At 43.3% G+C, this 20,108-nt stretch overlaps 1 protein-coding gene across 6 annotated transcripts in view; it reads right to left on the bottom strand.

Annotated features, from left to right (window-relative positions):
- SLCO2B1 (solute carrier organic anion transporter family member 2B1) overlaps window positions 1–20,108 on the bottom strand; it is a 65,056-nt gene that overhangs the window by 30,502 nt on the left and 14,446 nt on the right. For 4 of the 6 annotated variants that reach the window (XM_083499638.1, XM_083499637.1, XM_083499640.1 and 1 more), the window contains 2 exons: window positions 2,386–2,455; window positions 1,587–1,679 (listed from right to left, as the gene is read on the bottom strand). In XM_083499638.1, coding sequence (XP_083355764.1) covers window positions 1,587–1,655 — 69 coding nt within the window. In that variant the 5' untranslated portion in view covers window positions 1,656–1,679; window positions 2,386–2,455. Of the gene's footprint in view, window positions 1–1,586; window positions 1,680–2,385; window positions 5,079–6,347; window positions 6,811–20,108 lie in introns of those variants that run through there. The other 2 variants (XM_083499642.1, XM_083499639.1) reach the window with 2 other exon arrangements.

Below are 20,108 nucleotides of genomic sequence, written 5' to 3'. Positions count from 1 at the left end.
AACGTGGACCCCTTTCTTTAACTATATTAATGACCAAAATCAAGACCTTCTTATACCAAACGCTGGATATTCTCAGCGGAGAGGTGATGTTAAGTAATATGTTTGAATGTTGAATGTGCAAGTGTATGTTTAGGGACAATGGATAAAACAAACACCATTAGCTATACTGCTGGATAAGTGTTTAATGGTTATTGTATTTGATTAAAAACCAATAAAAATTGTTTAAAAAGAAAAAGGTGGCCATGTTTAACCCATTCCTTATGTCAGTGCGTTCATTGCTCACTCACTGCACATGGCGCAAAATGTGGAAAGTTTTGAATACCAAGTGGAAACTAATTATAATCACTGCAAACTGAATAACATTTTCTCCACAGTTCGCCCCCACACCCCAGTTTAAAGAAAAGGGGAAGCAGGGAGCCAACCCCGGGGTGTTTTACATTTTTACACATGCAACGGACATCTATTTTTAAAAGTCCACTATCTTGGAAGCAGCAGCTTCCAACCTGCTTGGAATGTTTTTGCTTACAAAGGCAAAGATAAGAGTTCCTGGGGTTGCAGCCAGCTTGCTGGAACAGCCAAGCTTCCTCTCTGACACAAGAAAGGGTCAGGTGGGCAGGTGGCTTTGAAGTGCCTAGAAGCAAGTTCTGGATTCAAGTGCAAGAGAGGCACTGAAGGTCAAGTGAGCCAGCAGGTAACAGATGTGCTCTGAGAACTCAGGCACAAAAAGGCCACAGCATGAGCTGCTTATTCTCATTTTGAGCTCTTCTGGAAGTTTGAGAAGAAACTTAAAACATGTCATGTGAAGCTGCCTCATGCTGCACCAGACTGATGTTTTGCCTAGTCTTCCCCCAAGCTGGTACCCTCCAGTTGCTCTGTACTTACAACTCCCACCATCCCCAGCCAGCCTGGCTGTGCTTTCATCAGTCATAGCACCATGCAGATGTGCCGGTTGGGGTTGACAGATGTAGTGCAAAACCTCTGGAGGGTACCTGCTTGGGGAAGGCCGACTGAACCCAATATTGCTTTCTCTAACTGAAAGCAGCTTTCCAGGGGCCCCAGCAGGAATCCTTTCCAGTCCTACCTCCTGAAATCCTTTCAAGCCTGCAATTCTGGGGACTGATCACCAAACCAGCCGTGAAGTTAAATGTGCTGTTTGAAATTGTGTGCATCATTTAAAAATGTTTTTGAAAACACAAAACTATAACTAGCAGGCATCCTACAGGAGGGGGTTGGTTAACCTTGCCCTGGCATGCTATGGTTCTAATGAAAATCACATTATTATTATTTTTTAAATAAATTAAATTAAATTTTACATAATGTATTTCCATTTAAGCATATCAATCACCTTTATATTTAGGATTCTCAGAATCCCTTGAATTCCCTTCACCCTTTGCTGGTTTCCATTGTGCATCCCTTTTTATTCAGCTTATCCTTTCTAAAAACTTTTGCAGGATTAGAACAATACACCCCTTCTAAGCTGCCATTTGGAAGCACCCACTGGCAGAAAGGAAACTGCACTTCAGTGTACTTTTCTTCCTTGGAGCTCTGATTGGGCAGAAGGGATTAATCTGGCTCCTGGTACTTACTTTGATAGTGAAAAATGAGCCTGCATGAGATATTCGTTTGAAGAGACGACTGCTCCTTTCGTCTGCCATTTTTTAAATGTGTGTTTTGTGTCTCTGCAAAAGAGAAATCAGGCTGTTAAAAGTCGTACCTAAGTTTCTCCACCTGGTTTAGCACAGCATGACATTGTTCAGAGGGAGACTGTAAGCATCAACAGGACTCATGGGCAATCACAACAAATATATTTGTCAATAAGAACGAGCCCATTAATTGCTGGGGGTTATGGGGTGCTTTAGGGACGCGGGTGGTGCTGTGGGTTAAACCACAGAGCCTAGGGCTTGCCAATCAGAATGTCGGCAGTTCGAATCCCCGCGACGGGGTGAGCTCCCGTTCCTCGGTTCCAGCTCCTGCCAACCTAGCAGTTCAAAAGCACGTCAAAGTGCAAGTAGATAAATAGGTACCACTCTGACGGGAAGGTAAATGGCATTTCTGTGCGCTGCTCTGGTTTGCCAGAAGCGGCTTAGTTATGCTGGCCACATGACCCAGAAGCTGTACGCCGGATCCCTCGGCCAATAAAGTGATATGAGCGCCGCAACCCCAGAGTCGTCTGCGACTGGACGTAATGGTCAGGGGTCTCTTTACTTTTACCTAAGGGGTGCTTGTCCCACTGGGAATACTCACTGTTTACTGCTGAATCGGGGAAAAATCAAAAAATCATGAATTAGTTTTTCTGTGGATTGATGCTTGTTCCAATTCAGCAGTATATAGTGGGTTTTCCGTGGGAAAGTGGCAGAACAAACACAAAACCGCTCAGAGACGTACCTAGAAAGCAAAGGAGAAATGGAAGACCTCTCGGACCCATGCATGGGACAAGCGGAAGTGTGGCCAAGCCCTAAGTTACAAAAAAAAAAAAATGGCAGTAGGCTTTGGTTAAACATGCTAGCATGTAACATGCACTTTGCCCCTAAGCACACCAAACTCCACCATGCACAGAGAACCTAGAAAGGGACAAATCACCTTTCTATAAAAGCATTCGGCAGCAGAGTACTCGAATCTCAATAGTTTCTATTCATTACCATTGAGTAATAGTTCTAGTACCAGAACCGCCTTGCATCTGAGTGCCAAATGCTGGGGACCATGAGTATGGAAAGTGCTGCTGTGGTCATGCCCTGCTTGCAGAGTTGCTATAGGTATCTGGCTTGTGACGATGAAGGACATGCCTGGACCAGCTACACTACAAGTGGGTGGAGACTAGTCTTACGCTTGTCCAAGAGACATTGAAGCCTCACAGATCCCTGAGCAACTGGCTCTCACTGCATCTCTCAGTCCTCAGGGATGAATTACAGACCCTCCAAGTGTCCCAATTTTCCAGGGACAGTCCCAGATTTACAGAAGCCGTCCTGGTTTCTGATTTGATCCCAAAATGTTCCACTTTTCCTTGGAAGGGACATCTCTATTTTCATCGGAGAAATGTTGGAGGGTGTGGAATTAAATGAGGACAGAGGAATTTGTTCCAGCACTTGTGGTCAGGCCACACACACCTCACACACCCAGTTGTAGAATGACAGTGGCAATTTCCTCATCCACCAATACAGACTCACATGGGTTAAGGTGTCATGGAAAAATCAATGCTGTTGATAATCACAATTGCAAGAACTGTGAAGCCCATAAAGAATGCTGTTGTATTTCTATAAGGACATCATCCGAAGCACTAATGTGAATGTGGAAGGAGGAATATTTGATATATTATACTTCATTATTTCTATATAATTCTCTTTGCCCCCTAAGAATGAGGAAAATCGAGAAGCTAATGAAATTTGATCACATTTCTGCTGTCAGGCTTGATCTTGTCAAGACAAGCAGAGCTGGATGAAACCATGATGCTTCTGTAACTCTTAGAAGAGAGAAAATGAGCACAAGGCATCAATCCAAGAACACACGCTGTATGGCATCAGCTGACACCTGTAAATAGTTTTCATCAACTCCTGAATAGCGAGCTGTGGCTCTTTCAAACCTATTCAATTATAGGAGAAATCCAGAAGAGGGACTGAAATGGACATGGCTTTACTAATCACACCACTTCCCCAAAAACTACTGCCTGCAGTCATACGAGCCTATGAAGCTGCCCTATTAGACCGAGTCAGTCCATCAGCCTTCTTTTAGTGTTATTCACTAGATTTGCATCCCCTCTTTTCTACCAAAAGCTGAAAGCAGCATATGTGGTTCTTCTCTTATCCTGACAACAAGCATGTGAGGTGGGTTGGTCTAAGACTACCCCAAAGTCACCTATGAACTTCATGACTGAGTGGGAATTTGAACCCGGGCCCAGCCAGTTCCAGCCCAACACCTTAACCACTACACAATGCTATGTCCTCACTTGGAGTGCTTTGTGCAGTTCTGGCTACTGCGCCCCACAATGGACAACACAGAGGCTGAGTCTACCTAGCACAATGTTGACCAGCCTTGTCACCATTCAGTCACCAGAGCTACCAAAAATGACAGACCTTTTCTCTGACAGTAGGTCTGCGTGTATATACATACTTTGCCACTGGGAGAAAGTTCCCCAAGGACTGCCCTGCAGTGTCAAAACAGCAAGCAACTCCGACTTGTTAATGTAATTAAATTGCCTGTGCAAGTATCAACAAATTACTCACATGAAGCTAATTAAAAGGGGAGAGAATGTTCACATTGAAGCTTAATTACCTAGATGTTTGTACATAAATCGCTTTGCAACGCTCAGATGGCGAATGCTCTACACAGCACTGCAAATTTATCTTGCCTGTAATTTCTGGCTTCTCCTCAAGAACTGAACATAAATCTTGAGAGATTGTTCAGATCCTTTCAAAGAAGCAAGAACCGTAGCTTCGCTCTGAGTGCAGCGTCCCACTATCCCCTTTCCTGCAGCGACTGCATGACAACAGCTCAGCTGTAATGACAGAGAGGAAGTAGGAGCTGGGCTGTCTATTCCTATAAAGCTTTGAAGGATTTGGGAGCAAAATAATGCCTTCTTCTTCATAGGTTTGCTATCCTACAGTGTTCTTCACTGGCGGTCTTGCTCCATATCCCACTGCCATCCAAAGACCAGGAAAGGACATTTTCAGCCACATCACCCAGATTGTGGAAGTCACTTGGTCCCTGTTGGGTTTTCACTGTTTTGTAAAGCATCCCTAGTAGATGGCTCCATAGCCTACTTCAACACCTGCAGTTTTACAGACAGCCCACCACCATCTCCCTAGGTCACTGGGTTCCACTGTCAGACTGCTCTTGCCATCAAGAGCTTTCTCCTAATGTTCAGCTGAAATCTCTCCTCCCATATCTTACACTTACACCCTCTGGACAACAGAAAACAAGTCTTTGCCCTCTTCTATGCAACAACCCTGCTTTTTGGGCCCTCTCAGTCTTCTCTTCTCCAGCTTAAACATACCCAGTTCTTTCAACCTTTCCTCAAAGAATCATATAATTGTAGAGCTGTAACCATGAGGGCATCTAGTTCAACCCACCTGCAATGCAGGAATCTTTTGCCCAACATGGGGCTCAAATCCATGACCCTGAGATTAAGGCTGGATCTATACAGATATATTTAAAAAAACGCTATTAAAAACTCTATATGAAGAAAAGAAGTTCCCAAGGCAATCTGCCATTGACTTTGGATTCTCCTCTACAGCGCCATCCGGTGTCACAATTTTAGAACATGTTTTTAAGATTACAAATTGACCAGTCTACTGACTGAGCCAGCGGCGTAGCGTGGGTTGTCAGCACCCGGGGCAAGGCAAGTAATTTGTGCCCCCTAACCCCTAACCTGCCACCGCTGCCAGCTTCTTCTTGCTGCTGCCTGGTCTGGTGTGGTTCTCTCCCGTGCTCAGCGCTGCGCTGGGCGGCCGCTGCACTGTCCCTCCCCCAGATAGTCCATCGCTCTCTCTCCGCACCTGGCACGCCTGGCACCCACCCCCTCCACAGTGGGTGGCGACCCAGCGGCTCGGATCGGATTCGCACAGCCAGCACTGCAGTGAGAGAGAGTGAGTGAGCCAGGTAGGGGCAGAGAGCTGCGAGTGCGAGCACGCCCACCCCCCAGATGTTGCGCCCGGTGCGGCCGGGCCCCCCTGCACCCCCCACGCTACGCCACTGGACTGAGCTATGCCTGCTCTTTGGACTTGCTTTCCACATCCATTGCCATCTTAGTTCCCCTCATCTGAATTCACTCCACCTTTTCTATACTCCTTTTAGGGTGACACCCAGAACTGGACACAACCTCTGAATGAGGTTGTAAAATGGAATATAGTAGAGCTGATACTTCGAAACCGTGGTTCTGTGAATGAATCCTCTTCTTTGGCGATCACTCACAGCCGAGTAAGATTGCCTTCCATAGACACAGTTTTAACAATGAGTCTGTAAGTGACTGTGGAGGCCAATTCTGGACCCACATGTCTTTCCACAGTGGGGACATTGGTTTCCGGGCAGGAGTTGATCACGGTGTGGATTTGCCAAGTGTGCCTTCCTCTTAACACGTTTCTCCCTTGCGTCCTGAGTTTGAGTGTCTTCAAAGCCCATGACACCTTTGGTCAAGGCTGTTCTCAAAATCACATTCTCTCTCCATCACAGTTGAAACTGACTACCACCCCAACAACCTTTCTACATATGCTACTCCCCAGTCAGGTACCATGCTTGCTTGCTATGCCTGTGACCTGCTTTTGCGGTTTTGACTTAAATGCAGAACTTTGCACTTGTCTGTGTTGCCCACTTCCTGTGTCTTGAACTGATCGTCTTGAAAGACCCTGTGAGTCTACTAGTTAATTTCTGAAGCCTATTTCTGTAGAATTGTTTTTACTGGAGCAGTACAGTGGTACCTCGGGTTACAAACGCTTCAGGTTACAGACTCCGCTAACCCAGAAATAGTACCTCAGGTTAAGAACTTTGCTTCAGGATGAGAACAGAAATTGTGCACTGTCGGCGTGGCAGCAGCGGGAGGCCCCATTAGCTAAAGTGGTACCTCAGGTTAAGAACAGTTTCAGGTTAAGAACGGACCTCCAGAATGAATTAAGTTCTTAAGCCGAGGTACCACTGTTTTTGGATAGCAAAATGTTGATTTTATTGTAGTATAGAGTTCACATAGCCCTGGATAAAGGACTAAATACTGCAATGCTCAAAAGGACTTGCCTCACCTTGCCTCACTTTGGAAATGTAATCAGGAAGAAACTCTCACAGTGAGAGACATCAAAATGGCAGCAACGGCTGGGTCAATCCTTTCAAATGAAGACATTGACCCTATTACAGAGACCTTTCAAGAGGACAAAGTTTCTAAGAGACGTTAAAAACTGTTTACTTATCACACGCTTTGAAGTCAACTGGAGCTCCGGGAAATAAAGTTCAACTGCCATAAAAGTTAGTGGGACTTTCCACATTTTTGATAGGGGTTACGGTAGCAAAGAAAGTTACATTTAAAAAAAAACATGAAAGGGCAATCAAATTTAACTTCTCAAAAGCGTTCTATGGAACAATGTTTCCTTGTTTAAGGACAAAAGTGAGTGGTTTCCTCTTTGCAATCAATGAAGCCAATGACTCTGTGATAAGCAAAGCACCCATTGTTTGTTCTTTATGGGAAGAACATAACTTGCATCTCAGTCACGCAACATATACTTCAACACATAATTAACAAAGTTACAGAGTTTCAATTATTTGTTTGGCCGTGGAGCATAACAGTGACAAATCTGCAGTTTAAATTATTTGTTTGGCCACAGAGTGTAACAGCAATTAACAATCAAAGTCAAAATGACAAAAAAATAATGAAGTTTCAAGGATGTAAAAATCCAGTATTTCAGACATGGGTTTCACACTCCACCTCAGTCACCATTTCATTTATTCAGCTAGCAAAAATACATTTTATAGAATGCATGTAAATTTCATTTATCCGCAAACATCAAAATGCACTGGATGCTTGTTTGCTATTGCCAGAGCAAAGGTATCTAGTTGCTTGCTGCATTACCTACTTGTTTATCACTACGGAACAGGAATTTGTTTTTTCCCCTGGCAGATTAGACCGATATTCACGACCTTTGCAGAAATGAGAAATTTTGCATATACATTGTCAAAAACAGGACAATCAAATAAATAGTGTGGAACATCCTCAAGGACTCCCTGTGTGAATTATAGGGGATTTGTCAGCACTTCCCATATCAGAATCCTGAAGGCATTCATAATTCATTCATAGATTTCATTGCCACAGTTGAACATAACTGGTAGATGTGGGTGGGTATGTAGATGTGTGCATGGGTGTGGGGGGGGGGTTAGGGGATGGGTAGCACCTCTGGTGAGGGTCACATCATGCTTATTCTGGGGTAGTTGGTCCATCTTTGGTGCCTACACTGCACTCAGCTCTCATCTGTGGCTCCTAGAAGCTGTCCACATGTGTCAGGAGCCACACCCCAGGAGCTGCTTCAATTGGCCAGCTAAATCGGGTGATGGCTCTCAAAACCTTGGTAAGTTAGGGACTTCCCCTGCATGCGAAGACAGGTTCTGGCAGATTGAGTGGATGAGACCAAGAGTGGGTCAAACAGTCAAGGCGGCAGTTTCTGCACATGCTGTAATGTAGAGGAAAATGATGGGCAGGTGGGGCTTGTCAACCTAGGAAGGCAGCCCATCTAGGAGAAGAAATACTCTGGTTCTAAACAGGGCCAGATTTAGGTATGGTGAGGCTCTAAGCTACTGAAGGTAATGGGGTCCTTTATGTGTCCAGCTGTCCTTTGTCAACAACAAATTGTCACTGTTTTTCGTGTTGAATATATGATACATGGTAATTTATGGACCTAATAGGTATCTAAAGCCATTTGCACATGCAGAATGTAGGCACCCTATATACAGAAAGGAGCAAACCAGGGATATTTCAGGGAGCAGGCTAGGAGGTGGGGACCATTGCTTACATCATAGGAGCCTACACAACACAAAACACTGTTGCTGTATGTAGGTTTTATTTTATTTGTTTTTTATCTTATATTTCGGAAATGTACATCAGGGGGTTTTTTCTTTTACTTTTTTGGGGGCCCCCCAAGAGAGTGGGGCCCTAAGCTATAGCTTGTTTAGCTTATACGTAAATCTGGCACTGGCCCTAAACGTTTGCTAGCTTGTGGCTATACTTACTCGTGAGAAACGCTTTGGGAGTAAACCCCAAGGAAAAATCCACACCCACTGCCTTGTGGGACATGTGCTGATGTGCTCTGAGGAAATCAATTTTAGGTGCCAATTTTAGTGCAACTCCCCCAGCCGCCCCTGTGAGATACTTGAGACTTGCTTCTAGCCCAGCCCAACAGTTTGCTCAAGGCCTCCGAAGGAGGGAAGGGCATTCGCCATCACCCATCCATTCTCCCAGTCTCCATGCTTCTCCTTTGGGCTTCCCCATCTTTTCTCTAAAAGAATGACATATTCAACCTAAGAGGCAAAAAAAAAATGTTTCATTTGAGCCAGGGCACCTCAGAGCACAGCAAAACACATTTGTAATGCGTGGCTCAGTCCTGAAAAATGTAAAGCAATAATCTCTACTCTTGTACAGAGTATATTACACCAGAGTAATCATAATCAGTCTCTTATGTCTGAAGTTAGGGAGAAAATATTCCAGGTTTGGGGAGGGATGCAGAGTCATACCCAGACAGGCACAGAGCCCAACCCTTTCATTTTAGAATTTCACTGACAAACAAACAAAAAGCAAGCAAGAAATCATAACAGCAGCATTTTCCTCCAGTCTGCCTTCAAGATATTCTGAATTTACACTGGGGGTGGACTGGAAATATGCTACAATTGCACGTGGATCAGGTCAACCTGCCCAGAAGCTGCTGCAGCTTCTACAAGCAATCTAACTATAGGAAGGAAGCCAGCTCAACAGATTATCTGTGATCCAGACAGCTCCATCAATTAATGAAGCCACCTTTTGTGAAACATATACGGTAGTACAACTTGCTCTTGGGTGCTGCTATTAACTGGGGAAAGGAGAAATCACTCCTTTTAAGAACTCTGGATAAAATATATTGTGAAGAAATTCATCTCAATGGCACAATGGCTCAGTGCAGACAACAGCAGTGAATAGCTACACTACAAATCAGGGGAAAGGTTATGGTACATTCTGCATTTAACCTTTTACTGGCATAGGAAAGAAAAGTAATTGATTTAAAACTGTTTTAACTCAGTTAATGCAGCTTGAATCCAGGATCCTTTAACCACACAGTCCAATAAGCCACTGGGTCAATTCAACCTCGGAAGTGGTGATTTCTGAAGTGGAGGTAGTTGTGCTTATTCCATGACTGAGAGATGAGTCTGAATGTGGGCTGATCTGAACCCATGGGTCCCAATCCAAAACTTTTTTTTACACTAAACCGCAATATTACACAACAAGCCCTGGAGAAATGCAAAGAACTAATTGCCAGTGACTGTGATCCTCAAGCCACTTCCTCCACAGGCAGACCCATTTGCTGCAGGAGCTGCAAACTGTGGTGCAATTTTCAGAAGCTGCCAGCTTAATCTACGGCGTTTGCTCTGCCATGTGATTTCAGCGACATCTGGATGAATGATAGGGCAGGCACTCTCTACTGTTTGTGGCAGAAATATTGTGCAGCTCCTGCAAAACAATTTGTTTGTCTACTGGTGCCATAATTAATTCATGTCACAAGTGGGTGCTCTCCTAGCATTATTTAATAAGATGCAGAAAATGCTAATTAATTATGTATAGATGCTGTTTTACACACACACACACACACACACACACACACACACACACACTTTTCTTGACAGTGGAACTTTAGTGTCAGTGTGAACAGTGAAAGCAGGTAATGTTGAGTGAGGCGCTCTGTGGTATGTTTCATGTGAACCACAGATCACAGTCCACTTGTTTTGACATTTTAAGAAATATTATAGAAGAAGAAATCTAGGCCATCCCCTTTCATTTGAGGGCAGAGCTCCTGCTTGAGAAAATCTTAAACTCCAGGAATGTGGTTGCTGGCAAACTCAGACCTTACTGGCCAATCCTATGTATATTTGGTCTGCTTTCAAAAGAGCTTACTTTCAATTATCTGCACATTTGCTCCCTCCTACCATTCACAGATGAATCTAGGGACATGCTTGTGTAGGACCTGAATTTCGATACCATGAATTGCTGCTCAAGACACATATGCTATTATACACATTAGGGAAGGGTTTTGCCGGGCTCAATATCCTGCAACTCTTGTTATGGATTGGGGAAAACTCCTGTATGAAACCCTGGAGAGCCATTGCCAGTTACTGCAGGTAATACTAAGTCTGGAGGGCTAAAGGCAGATTTGATCGATATAAGGCAGATTTGATTGACCACTCAAAATATTCCTCAGCAGCTGCAGAATGCAAAACAGCAGGCTAGACCCTGTGTGATGCCATTTCACGTGCCATAGCTGCTGCAGAATATATTGAACTGTTGATTACATATCGTAGAGTAACTCTATTTTTCAAGCATATCTTGTAACAACAATAAAGAATAAACAAATACAGCAGGTGAGAAGGGCTTTCCGCAAAAGGAACATAGGAAGCTGCATTGCTGTTGTTTAGTCGTTTAGTCGTGTCCGACTCTTCGTGATCCCCTGGACCAGAGCACGCCAGGCACTCCTGTCTTCCCCTGCCTCCCGCAGTTTAGTCAAACTCATGCTGGTAGCTTCGTGAACACTGTCCAACCATCTCGTCCTCTGTCGTCCCCTTCTCCTTGTGCCCTCCATCTTTCCCAACATCAGGCTCTTTTCCAGGGAGTCTTCTCTTCTCATGAGGTGGCCAAAGTCTTGGAGCCTCTGTCCTTCCAGTGAGCACTCAGGGCTGATTTCCTTAAGAATGGAGAGGTTTGATCTTCTTGCAGTCCATGGGACTCTCAAGAGTCTCCTCCAGCACCATAATTCAAAAGCATCCATTCTTCAGCGATCAGCCTTCTTTATGGTCCAGCTCTCACTTCCATGCATCACTACTGGGAAAACCATAGCTTTAAGTATATGGACCTTTGTCGGCAAGGTGATGTCTCTGCTTTTTAAGATGCTGTCTAGGTTTGTCTTTGCTTTTCTCCCAAGAAGCAGGCGTCTTTTAATTTTGTGACAGCTGTCACCATCTGCAGTGATCATGGAACCCAAGAAAGTAAAATCTCTCACTGCCTCCATTTCTTCCCTTTCTATTTGCCAGGAGGTGATGGGACCAGTGGCCATAATCTTCATTTTTTTTTATGTTGAGCTTCAGACCATATTTTGCGCTCTCCTCTTTCACCTTCATTAAGAGGTTCTTTAATTCCTCCTCACTTTCTGCCATCAAGGTGGTGTCATCTGCTTATCTGAGGTTGCTGATATTTCTTCCAGCAATCTTAATTCTGGCTTGGGATTCATTCAGCCCAGCCTTTTGCATGATGAATTCTGCATACAAGTTAAATAAACAGGGAGACAATATACAGCCTTGCCGTACTCCTTTCCCAATTTTGAAGCAATCAGTTGTTCCATATCCAGTTCTAACTGTAGCTTCTTGTCCCACATAGAGATTTCTCAGGAGACAGATGAGGTGATCAGACACTCCCATTTCTTTAAGAACTTGCCATAGTTTGCTGTGGTCGACACAGTCAAAGGCTTTTGCATAGTCAATGAAGCAGAAGTAGATGTTTTTCTGGAACTTTCTAGCTTTCTCCATAATCCAGCACACATTTGCAATTTGGTCTCTGGTTCCTCTGCCTCTTCTAAATCCAGCTTGCACTTCTGGGAGTTCTCGGCCCACATAGTGCTTAAGCCTGCCTTGTAGAATTTTAAGCATAACCTTGCTAGCATGTGAAATGAGCACAATTGTGCGGTAGTTGGAGCATTCTTTGGCACTGCCCTTCTTTGGGATTGGGATGTAGACTGATCTTCTCCAATCCTCTGGCCACTTCTAAACCCTGCATGGTGCTTTGCAGTGCAATCTTATACATGTCTAGACTACAGCAATGCACTCTCTGCAGGACTGCCCTTGAAGATGGTCCAGAAACTGCAGCTGATGTGATGGGACATAGTCTAATGGGACTATGTGTCACTGATACTCACAGCACTACACTGGCTGCCAGTGAGCTACTGCATCCAGTTCAAGATATTAGGACCAGCACACAAAGCCCTATACAGTATTCAGATTAAAATTCAGTGGGACTTACTCTCAGGTAAGTATGTCTAGGATTACAGTGTTAGGGTTCATGCACACTTTAAAATTTTAAAATTTTATTTAACAAGATTTGTATATTGCTTTTTAAAAAACCCTCTAAGGAGTTTATATAAAATGGTATAAAATATTCATTAAAAATAGCATCAAAAAGAAGCTTTAAAACAGATTCACTATAGATGCATCCATCCCCCATGCAGAGAATTAACTTCTAGAGACTCTGGCAGGGATAGTAAACCCTGAAGAATGACAATGTTAGCAAATTACTGCTAGTTGAATTTCAACATGGCCTTTCCTTGGAGACAGAAATAGGAGCAGTGATTGTGATTTACTGGAGTTGGGTAACAGAAAACAAGGGCTGTCCTTGGCAAAGAGAGACAGCAGAGTGGCAGCCAAACATAAGACTGTAGCCAAATAAAATAATAATCATTTTTCAATTGAATTGTGTTATCTGGCACTTTGTATGCTTTTGTAATGTTGTGAACTATCATCAGCCAAAATATTTCATGCTCCAGGGAGACCTACAGAGCAAATTTGACATTTGTGAAAATTTCAAAATAATTGAAGGTGATACTGATGGTGGTGGACAGGCTGCCTTTCAGGGAAGCTTGTCTGCCATTAGTGATCTTCTCAATTGAAGAGCTCTTGGTAACCAGAATTTGATTAAACCACAGTCCTAGTTGCTGTTTGTCTCTAATGAGGAACATTCCTAGTTTTGCAAAATTGACTACGGTTGTGCTCCCTGCTCCACAGACCACCATTATCTCCCTATTCCTTAAATCATCAACTCTCCTTATGTGGACAATAATTTCCTTTACAAGTTGACAGTTTCTAGAATATTGGATGAAAGGTAGCTGAGAACCAGGAGGAATGATTTCCCACAAACTCCAGGGGCTCATTGCCCACTGCATAAAAACAAACTATATGTATCTTTGTAATCAAACAGTGCTAAAAACAGATTTCTGCCATTCAGATATTGCAATGAACTTTACTGAATCTTCTGGCAAAACAATAAGCAGCCTTTACGAATATGCGTCTAGGTTATCATCAAATATAGATTGGCAGTGAGTGATACCGACGACCAGAAATAGGAAACATAAATAATAAAAGAAGAAAATTTTGCATTATATATGGAATATCAAATCAATTATAATTAGGCATGTGCAGCAAGGAAAAATAAAAAAAGGAGTAGCATGTCTGTCTAGTCTAGCATCCTGTTCTCTCAGTAGCCAACCAGGCGCCCCCAAAATAAATCTGAATGCAGGAACTAGGTGTAACAGCAACTGCTCTTCAGGGTCATACTTCCTCCAGCACTGAAGGAAGCATTCATGTTCTTAATAGAACAGAAAGCTTCCCTAATACAAACTGGAGTTCTTGTTACAAAAGGAAGCATTTTCAGGAACATTCAGGAACAGAATAATTATCCATTTCACAAGCTCCTGGAATAATTGGCTACAAACCAGGGCTACCTTCATAGGAACACTGAAACGGAAGAAAATGTCTACAGTATAGTGTTGTCATTTTCTAAAAGTAGAGGAAACTGTATAGACAGCTGCCCTCTAACTGCTGACACTGCTGCTGTTGTTATCGCCACAGCCTGAGTTTAGCAAAATCAGTGCTGGAGGTTTTGCTGTATTTGCTAATTTGTGCTTTCTCTGACATGTAATCACTTTGCCCTCCTCTGGGGGCTGGTGGTCATTTTGCTGAGGCCATTGTACAAATGTCTGAGGGCACAGAATTACATAAATATCTGCTATTCTCAGCTCTACCCAAAGCCCTTTGCATTTCCCTTGAAAGTCCCCTTTTCTCCTGTTTACCTTATGTGGCTTGAGAAGTTATTTGGAGAAAGGTTAGGGTGCACACAGAGCAGCAGCCTGAGCAGCGCCAGAGTGGAAAACAACATTTGGGTTGGACACGAGTGCCACAGCAGTGCTCTGCTCCCATGTGGTTCCCAGCATCTGGTATTCAGAGTAGGGATAGGTCAAGCTGTCAATTTTGGTTTCTCTTAGTTTCTAAGATTTCCAACCTTAGGTTTAGTTCTCCATAACAGTATGTGAATACATATTTGTAAAAGTCCTCATGAAAATTAATCAGCATTTTGGTGCTAATTTCTAATATAATAATATAATTTATACACATTTTTGCATGAAATTTTACCTAATTAAAAAAAAAACATATTTGCATAGCAACTTCAATAAAATGCTTTTGGTATGTTATGTTCACTAATATATGCATTTCTATGCACACTTTACTTGGGTATATGCATTTCTGTATACATTATTCAGCTGGAGAACAGGACTGCAAAATTCAGAATAATTGTGGATTTAGAAGAATGGCTGTGCCATTCACATATTGTTCTGAAAAGTGAAAATTAGGTAGGCTCACCTTTAAATGCCCCAAACCCCACCAGCTCTTGAGTACATTGGTGTCTCTGTCATTTGCCAGACCTATCATCTAGCCCATGGGTAGGCAAACTAAGGCCTGGGGGCCAGATCCGGCCCAATCGCTTTCTAAATCCGGCCCACAGACTGTCCAGGAATCAGTGTGTTTTTACATGAGTAGAATGTGTCCTTTTATTTAAAATGCATCTCTGGGTTATTTGTGGGGCACAAGAATTCGTTCATTTCCCCCCCAAAAATATAGTCCAGCCCCCCACAAGGTCTGAGGGACAGTGGACCAGCCCCCTGCTGAAAAAGTTTGCTGACCCCTGCTGAGTCTGGGCTGAAGACTGTGTTGGCACAGCAGCTGTCATGCCTCGTTCTAAATGCATTTCCAGGCAAAGCAGGTCAGAACACATGTGCTTTTTAATAAAGATCAATAAAGATCTTAATAAAGATTAATAAAAGTTATGGAATGGATATCAGCCATAACAATCCTTACAAAGTTTCCAATAATAGGGGCAAGGTGAATCAATAACCTAACTCAGTGGAAGGTAGATTCCGTAGAAGGTCCCTTTTGGTTATGCCTTTTGGAAACTTGGTGGAACTTCTGAAAGCAAAGAGAAGGGAAGGGCCATATAATGCAGTGGCAGAGCATCTCCTTCGCAGGCAGAAAGTCCCAGGTTCAGTACCCCAAGGTAGGACTGGGAAAGACTCCTTGCTGAAAACCTGGAGAGCCTCTGCCAGTCAGTGTAGACAATACTGAACTAGATGGACCAATGGTCTGACTTAGTATAAGGCAGCTTCCTATGTAGATTTTAGTCCAATAGTTACCGAATGAAAATGGGGGGGGGGGGGGTTTCTATCCTATTGCACTATATGCTTTTCACTCCAGGTGAGTTCTGTAAGGTAGAACAAATGGGAATGTTAAAAACAGATTTATTAATGTTTTGGGGGTGTCAGACTAGATAGGACAGAGCAGTTGCAGAAACATTCCCTGAAAGTCTACACAGACTGAAAAGATATGCTTGCTCTCTTGCATATGGACAGCAAAGAAACCCAAGCCACAAACAGCTTTAAAAGGCGCTATAAAGAAAAGCCAGTTAGATTTACCAGTTTTACCAGTTAGTTTACTTTGGTTTAGTTTTCATTGTATCTTATGTTGAAAACTCTCAATAAAATTAATTAATAATAATAATAAAGAAAAGCCAGTTAAGGCAGATTAGAGACCTAGAAAGACCTCCAAAGACAGACTTGTTTTCAGCTTGGGAAGTGGGGCTCTTCAGTTAAGAACCAGGAAATTGAATAGCATTCTGTCTGATACTCACAATTGCTTTTCACCGTCTTACAGCTGCCTCAGCCAGCAGTTTATGGCTGGATGTTCACTTTAGCCCCAGTTAGAACAGGATCTCCGCACTGCCTTTCTTCCCCTTAAAAGTACGCAGAGCCAGTTCCCTCCCATTTACCAGCAACATTTTGGAACCGAACTCAGAGAGGTGGAGTTAGTAGGCTATACTAGTTTATTTGGTTGTAAACCACAGCACTGCAGCAACCACCGTGAACTCTGTAGGGCTGTCCTTTAGCAGCAGCTTGGTGAGAAGAAAGCATTCCTCAAATTCAGGCTTATGTGCCAGCCATAATTTGTGGTCACCGCTGTCTCCTTCCCTGCACCCTACCTCACAAGTCCTCCATTGGTCCATCTCTTCCTGGACCATTTGGCAGAGGGGAAGAAGCATCCTGCATATCACACTGAGCTTTGAAACAGGTGGAAGCAGCCCAAGTCTCAGTGTAAGAATCTTCTGCCTGCTCCAAGGCCTGGCACAATTTGAGAGGGCCCCCTCCAGAGCCCGGGGAGGGGAAAGGATCCCCTCATTGCCCTGAGTGGGCAGCAAGGGCACTTGGTCCCTGGCAATTTGGCAAATGGATACATGGGCATCTCTAAGTACAGTGAGAAGACATTAGCAGGTGATGCTATTGATCTCTATGCTGAGAAATTAGTTTCAGTGGCTGATTTCTGCACATCAAGAAGCTGTTAAAGGCAGGAGAGCAGGCAAGGCAGCCTTTCCTGCTCAGTTCTGGATCTGTGCCCACACTCAAGGACTCCTCATTCCCCTCACAGCCTTTATGTTTAAAGGCTTTTCTTGTCTTGTCACTCTGTCGCAAGGGCTCAAGACAGACCTTGGTCCCCTTTATTTTTCACACCATGAACGTGTGAAGCAGATTAGGACAAGTCGAAACAGCATGCCCAAGGTCACCTGGCAAGCTTCCCTGCAAAGCTCAGATCGAAACAGCGCCTCCACTGTCACAGCCAGTGGCTCCTCCACCCACCCACCATCGCCCGGCAATCTTGCAAAAGAAGCAGGGGCTGATCTTTGCAGTTAGTCACTCCAGGAGGAGGAAACGAATAAACTATATTGGTTTGCTTGTGACTCCATCCCATAATTCACTCCCACAGCTCATTTTATCGTTCTAAATTTTGACAGCAGCTTCCACAGCGAGCAATGTTGGGTTTGAACTTACAATATGCTGATGTCTCGTGTGTGTGTGTGTGTGTGTGTGTGTGTGTGTGTGTGTTTACTCAAAGATATACAGAAATACAAACCCATTACAAAGTATCTTTTTATAATATGCTGAAATAAAACAGCTACTTAATCTTAAAAAGAACAAGGGCAGAAAGAATTCAAAAAAAGGGAAAAGACAGACCTAAAGAGAGAGAAAGCAAAAGAAGAGAAAGAGAGAGGAAAGATTAAAGGAAGATAAAAAGACTTCTGGGTCTCTGTCCTGCAGCTAACTAATTAAGATCCAACCATTCTATCTTCTGTAAACCAGTATTTTTTCAATCTTTCAATCCAGATATTACAAGTTCATTTTCTCTCACATTCTCTCACACACAAAAAGTCCATAAGAAATTTCCAGCATTTTATTGTGAAAGTCTCCTAATAAATATATTTTTGTTTGCAGTTTTGACTGATTTACAATTTTTTAAACAGCAATTTCCCCTAATACAATGCATTCTGTGTTATTTTCATTATCTCCATTTTATACACACTGTCCCCTAATATATATGGTTTCATACACCGTTTGGTTGGAGAACGGCATTGCAAAATTCAGATATATGCAAATATTGTGGGATAGCTGTGTTTCAGTTTTCATATTGTTCCTGAAAGTGCATACAATATTTGATAGATGTGACGAGCCCTGCTCCCATCCCTAGTCAAGACAAGAGCTAGAAGCATCCAACATAGATTGGGAGAGCATCTTAAAAGAGCAACAGCAGTGGAAAAGGTTAGATACCAACTAACCATGGCACAAGATGGAAAGTGAGGTACAGGACAGGCACTAAGTTGACATGCAACAGCAGGGTTAAAAGGAGGGCTTTGGAGGTGTTGGTGGTGCTAGCAAATGCTTACTTAAGGCCCTTTTAAAGGAAGGACATGACTTGATTAGCTGTCATGAATGTGGACTCTGGTCATTGAGCCTTTAATAGCAACCAGCCACTTTCACCATTATACGAAAGTGCTGTTTACAACTACATGCATATGTCACCTGCATAAATATGGAGAACCGAATTTAAGATTGGAAACTTGGGAAAATGAGAGAGACAACCAAAACTGACAGATCTTTCCATCCCTAGTCTTGGCCTAGCTTTGGCCCTGATTCCAAATCTCTCCTTCCTCCACTCGAGCATTCTCAGCTGTTGGCACCTGTTTACCCTGAGAGATCCTGCAAGGATTTTAGCCTCTGCAGCCACAATTATTATGAGATCAACAGACTGGAAGCCTTAGGTTAGATTCTGGAAAAGAGACAAAATGACAATCTTGAATTGCACAACTCCGAGGTTCAACGAAGTGGATCTAAACAAGCCACAGTTTGGTTCCTGCAAAAGTCAAGCCCATCGCCTCGCCTTCCTTTTTTCAGGTCAAAAGCACTCAAGACACTTTCGATTCTTCTTCCTTAGCAGCGCTTCACTAGACTCCTGCTGACTCCCTAGCTTCTTGTTTCTGAGCATTAACACACCTACAAGCAGCAGATTCTTCCCCTTCCCTTCTTAAGGAGTCTGCAGGGTAGAGGAGTGGATGGCTGCCCTGTTGCTTTCTGCTGGAACACGCCGTTCTGCTCTTCATTCACAGTCTCTGGAGGAGGCTTTCTGAGCTTCCCAAGATTAGAAGTGCCTAATCAGGGGAGAAATAGCAAACGAGTAAAAAAGCAACAGCAGCAGCTTTTTCTATCCAACAGGAACTGGAGTTTGCTCCTAAACTTTGGAGAGTTGAATAATTTGGATCTTATTGTGAATATAAGACATTTCTAAACATTACCGGCATCTGGGAGCTTTCTTTATCAGACAGAAAGCCTCACACAGCTACATCTGAAAGCAGACAGTTTTGCCTAAAATGGTCTGTGCCATTTTAGAAAGGGAGAAAGGGTATAATCTTCCATGCAACAGCCCTTAGGATATTTGAAGATGGCTTTCATATCTCCTCTCAGTCTCTTTTCCAGGCTAAACATACCCAGCTCCCTCAACTGTTCCTCATAAGGCTTGGTTTCCAGATTGTCGTTCCTCATTGATTGTCTTGGTCCCCGTCCTCTGCACACATTCCAGCTTGTCAATATTCTTCTTAAATTGTAGCACCCAGAACTGGACACAGTATTCCAGGTGTGGTCTGACCAAGGCGGAATAGAGTGGTACTATTACTTCCCTTGATCGGGACACAATACTTCTGTTGATACAGCCTAGAATAGTCTTAGCTTTTCTTTCTTTCTTTTTGACGCTGCGTCACACTGTTGACTCATGTTAAGCCTGTGGTCTACTAAGACCCCTTGATCCTTTTCACATGTACTGATACCAGGTGCTTGCCCCCCCCCCCCAGCTTATATTTGTGCATCTGGTTATTCCTGTCTAAATGCAGAACCTTGCATTTGTCCCTATTTTTTCCCAGCTTCAAACATATTTCTTATTAAAGGTTTCTTGGTTTGCAAAAGTGTGTGCAATGTCTCTTTTTTCAAGTTACA

Source organism: Podarcis liolepis (assembly GCF_965112155.1).
Source record: "Podarcis liolepis genome assembly, chromosome: 4".
Lineage (NCBI taxonomy): Eukaryota > Metazoa > Chordata > Lepidosauria > Squamata > Lacertidae > Podarcis > Podarcis liolepis.
This window is presented reverse-complemented; position numbering and strand designations above follow the sequence as displayed.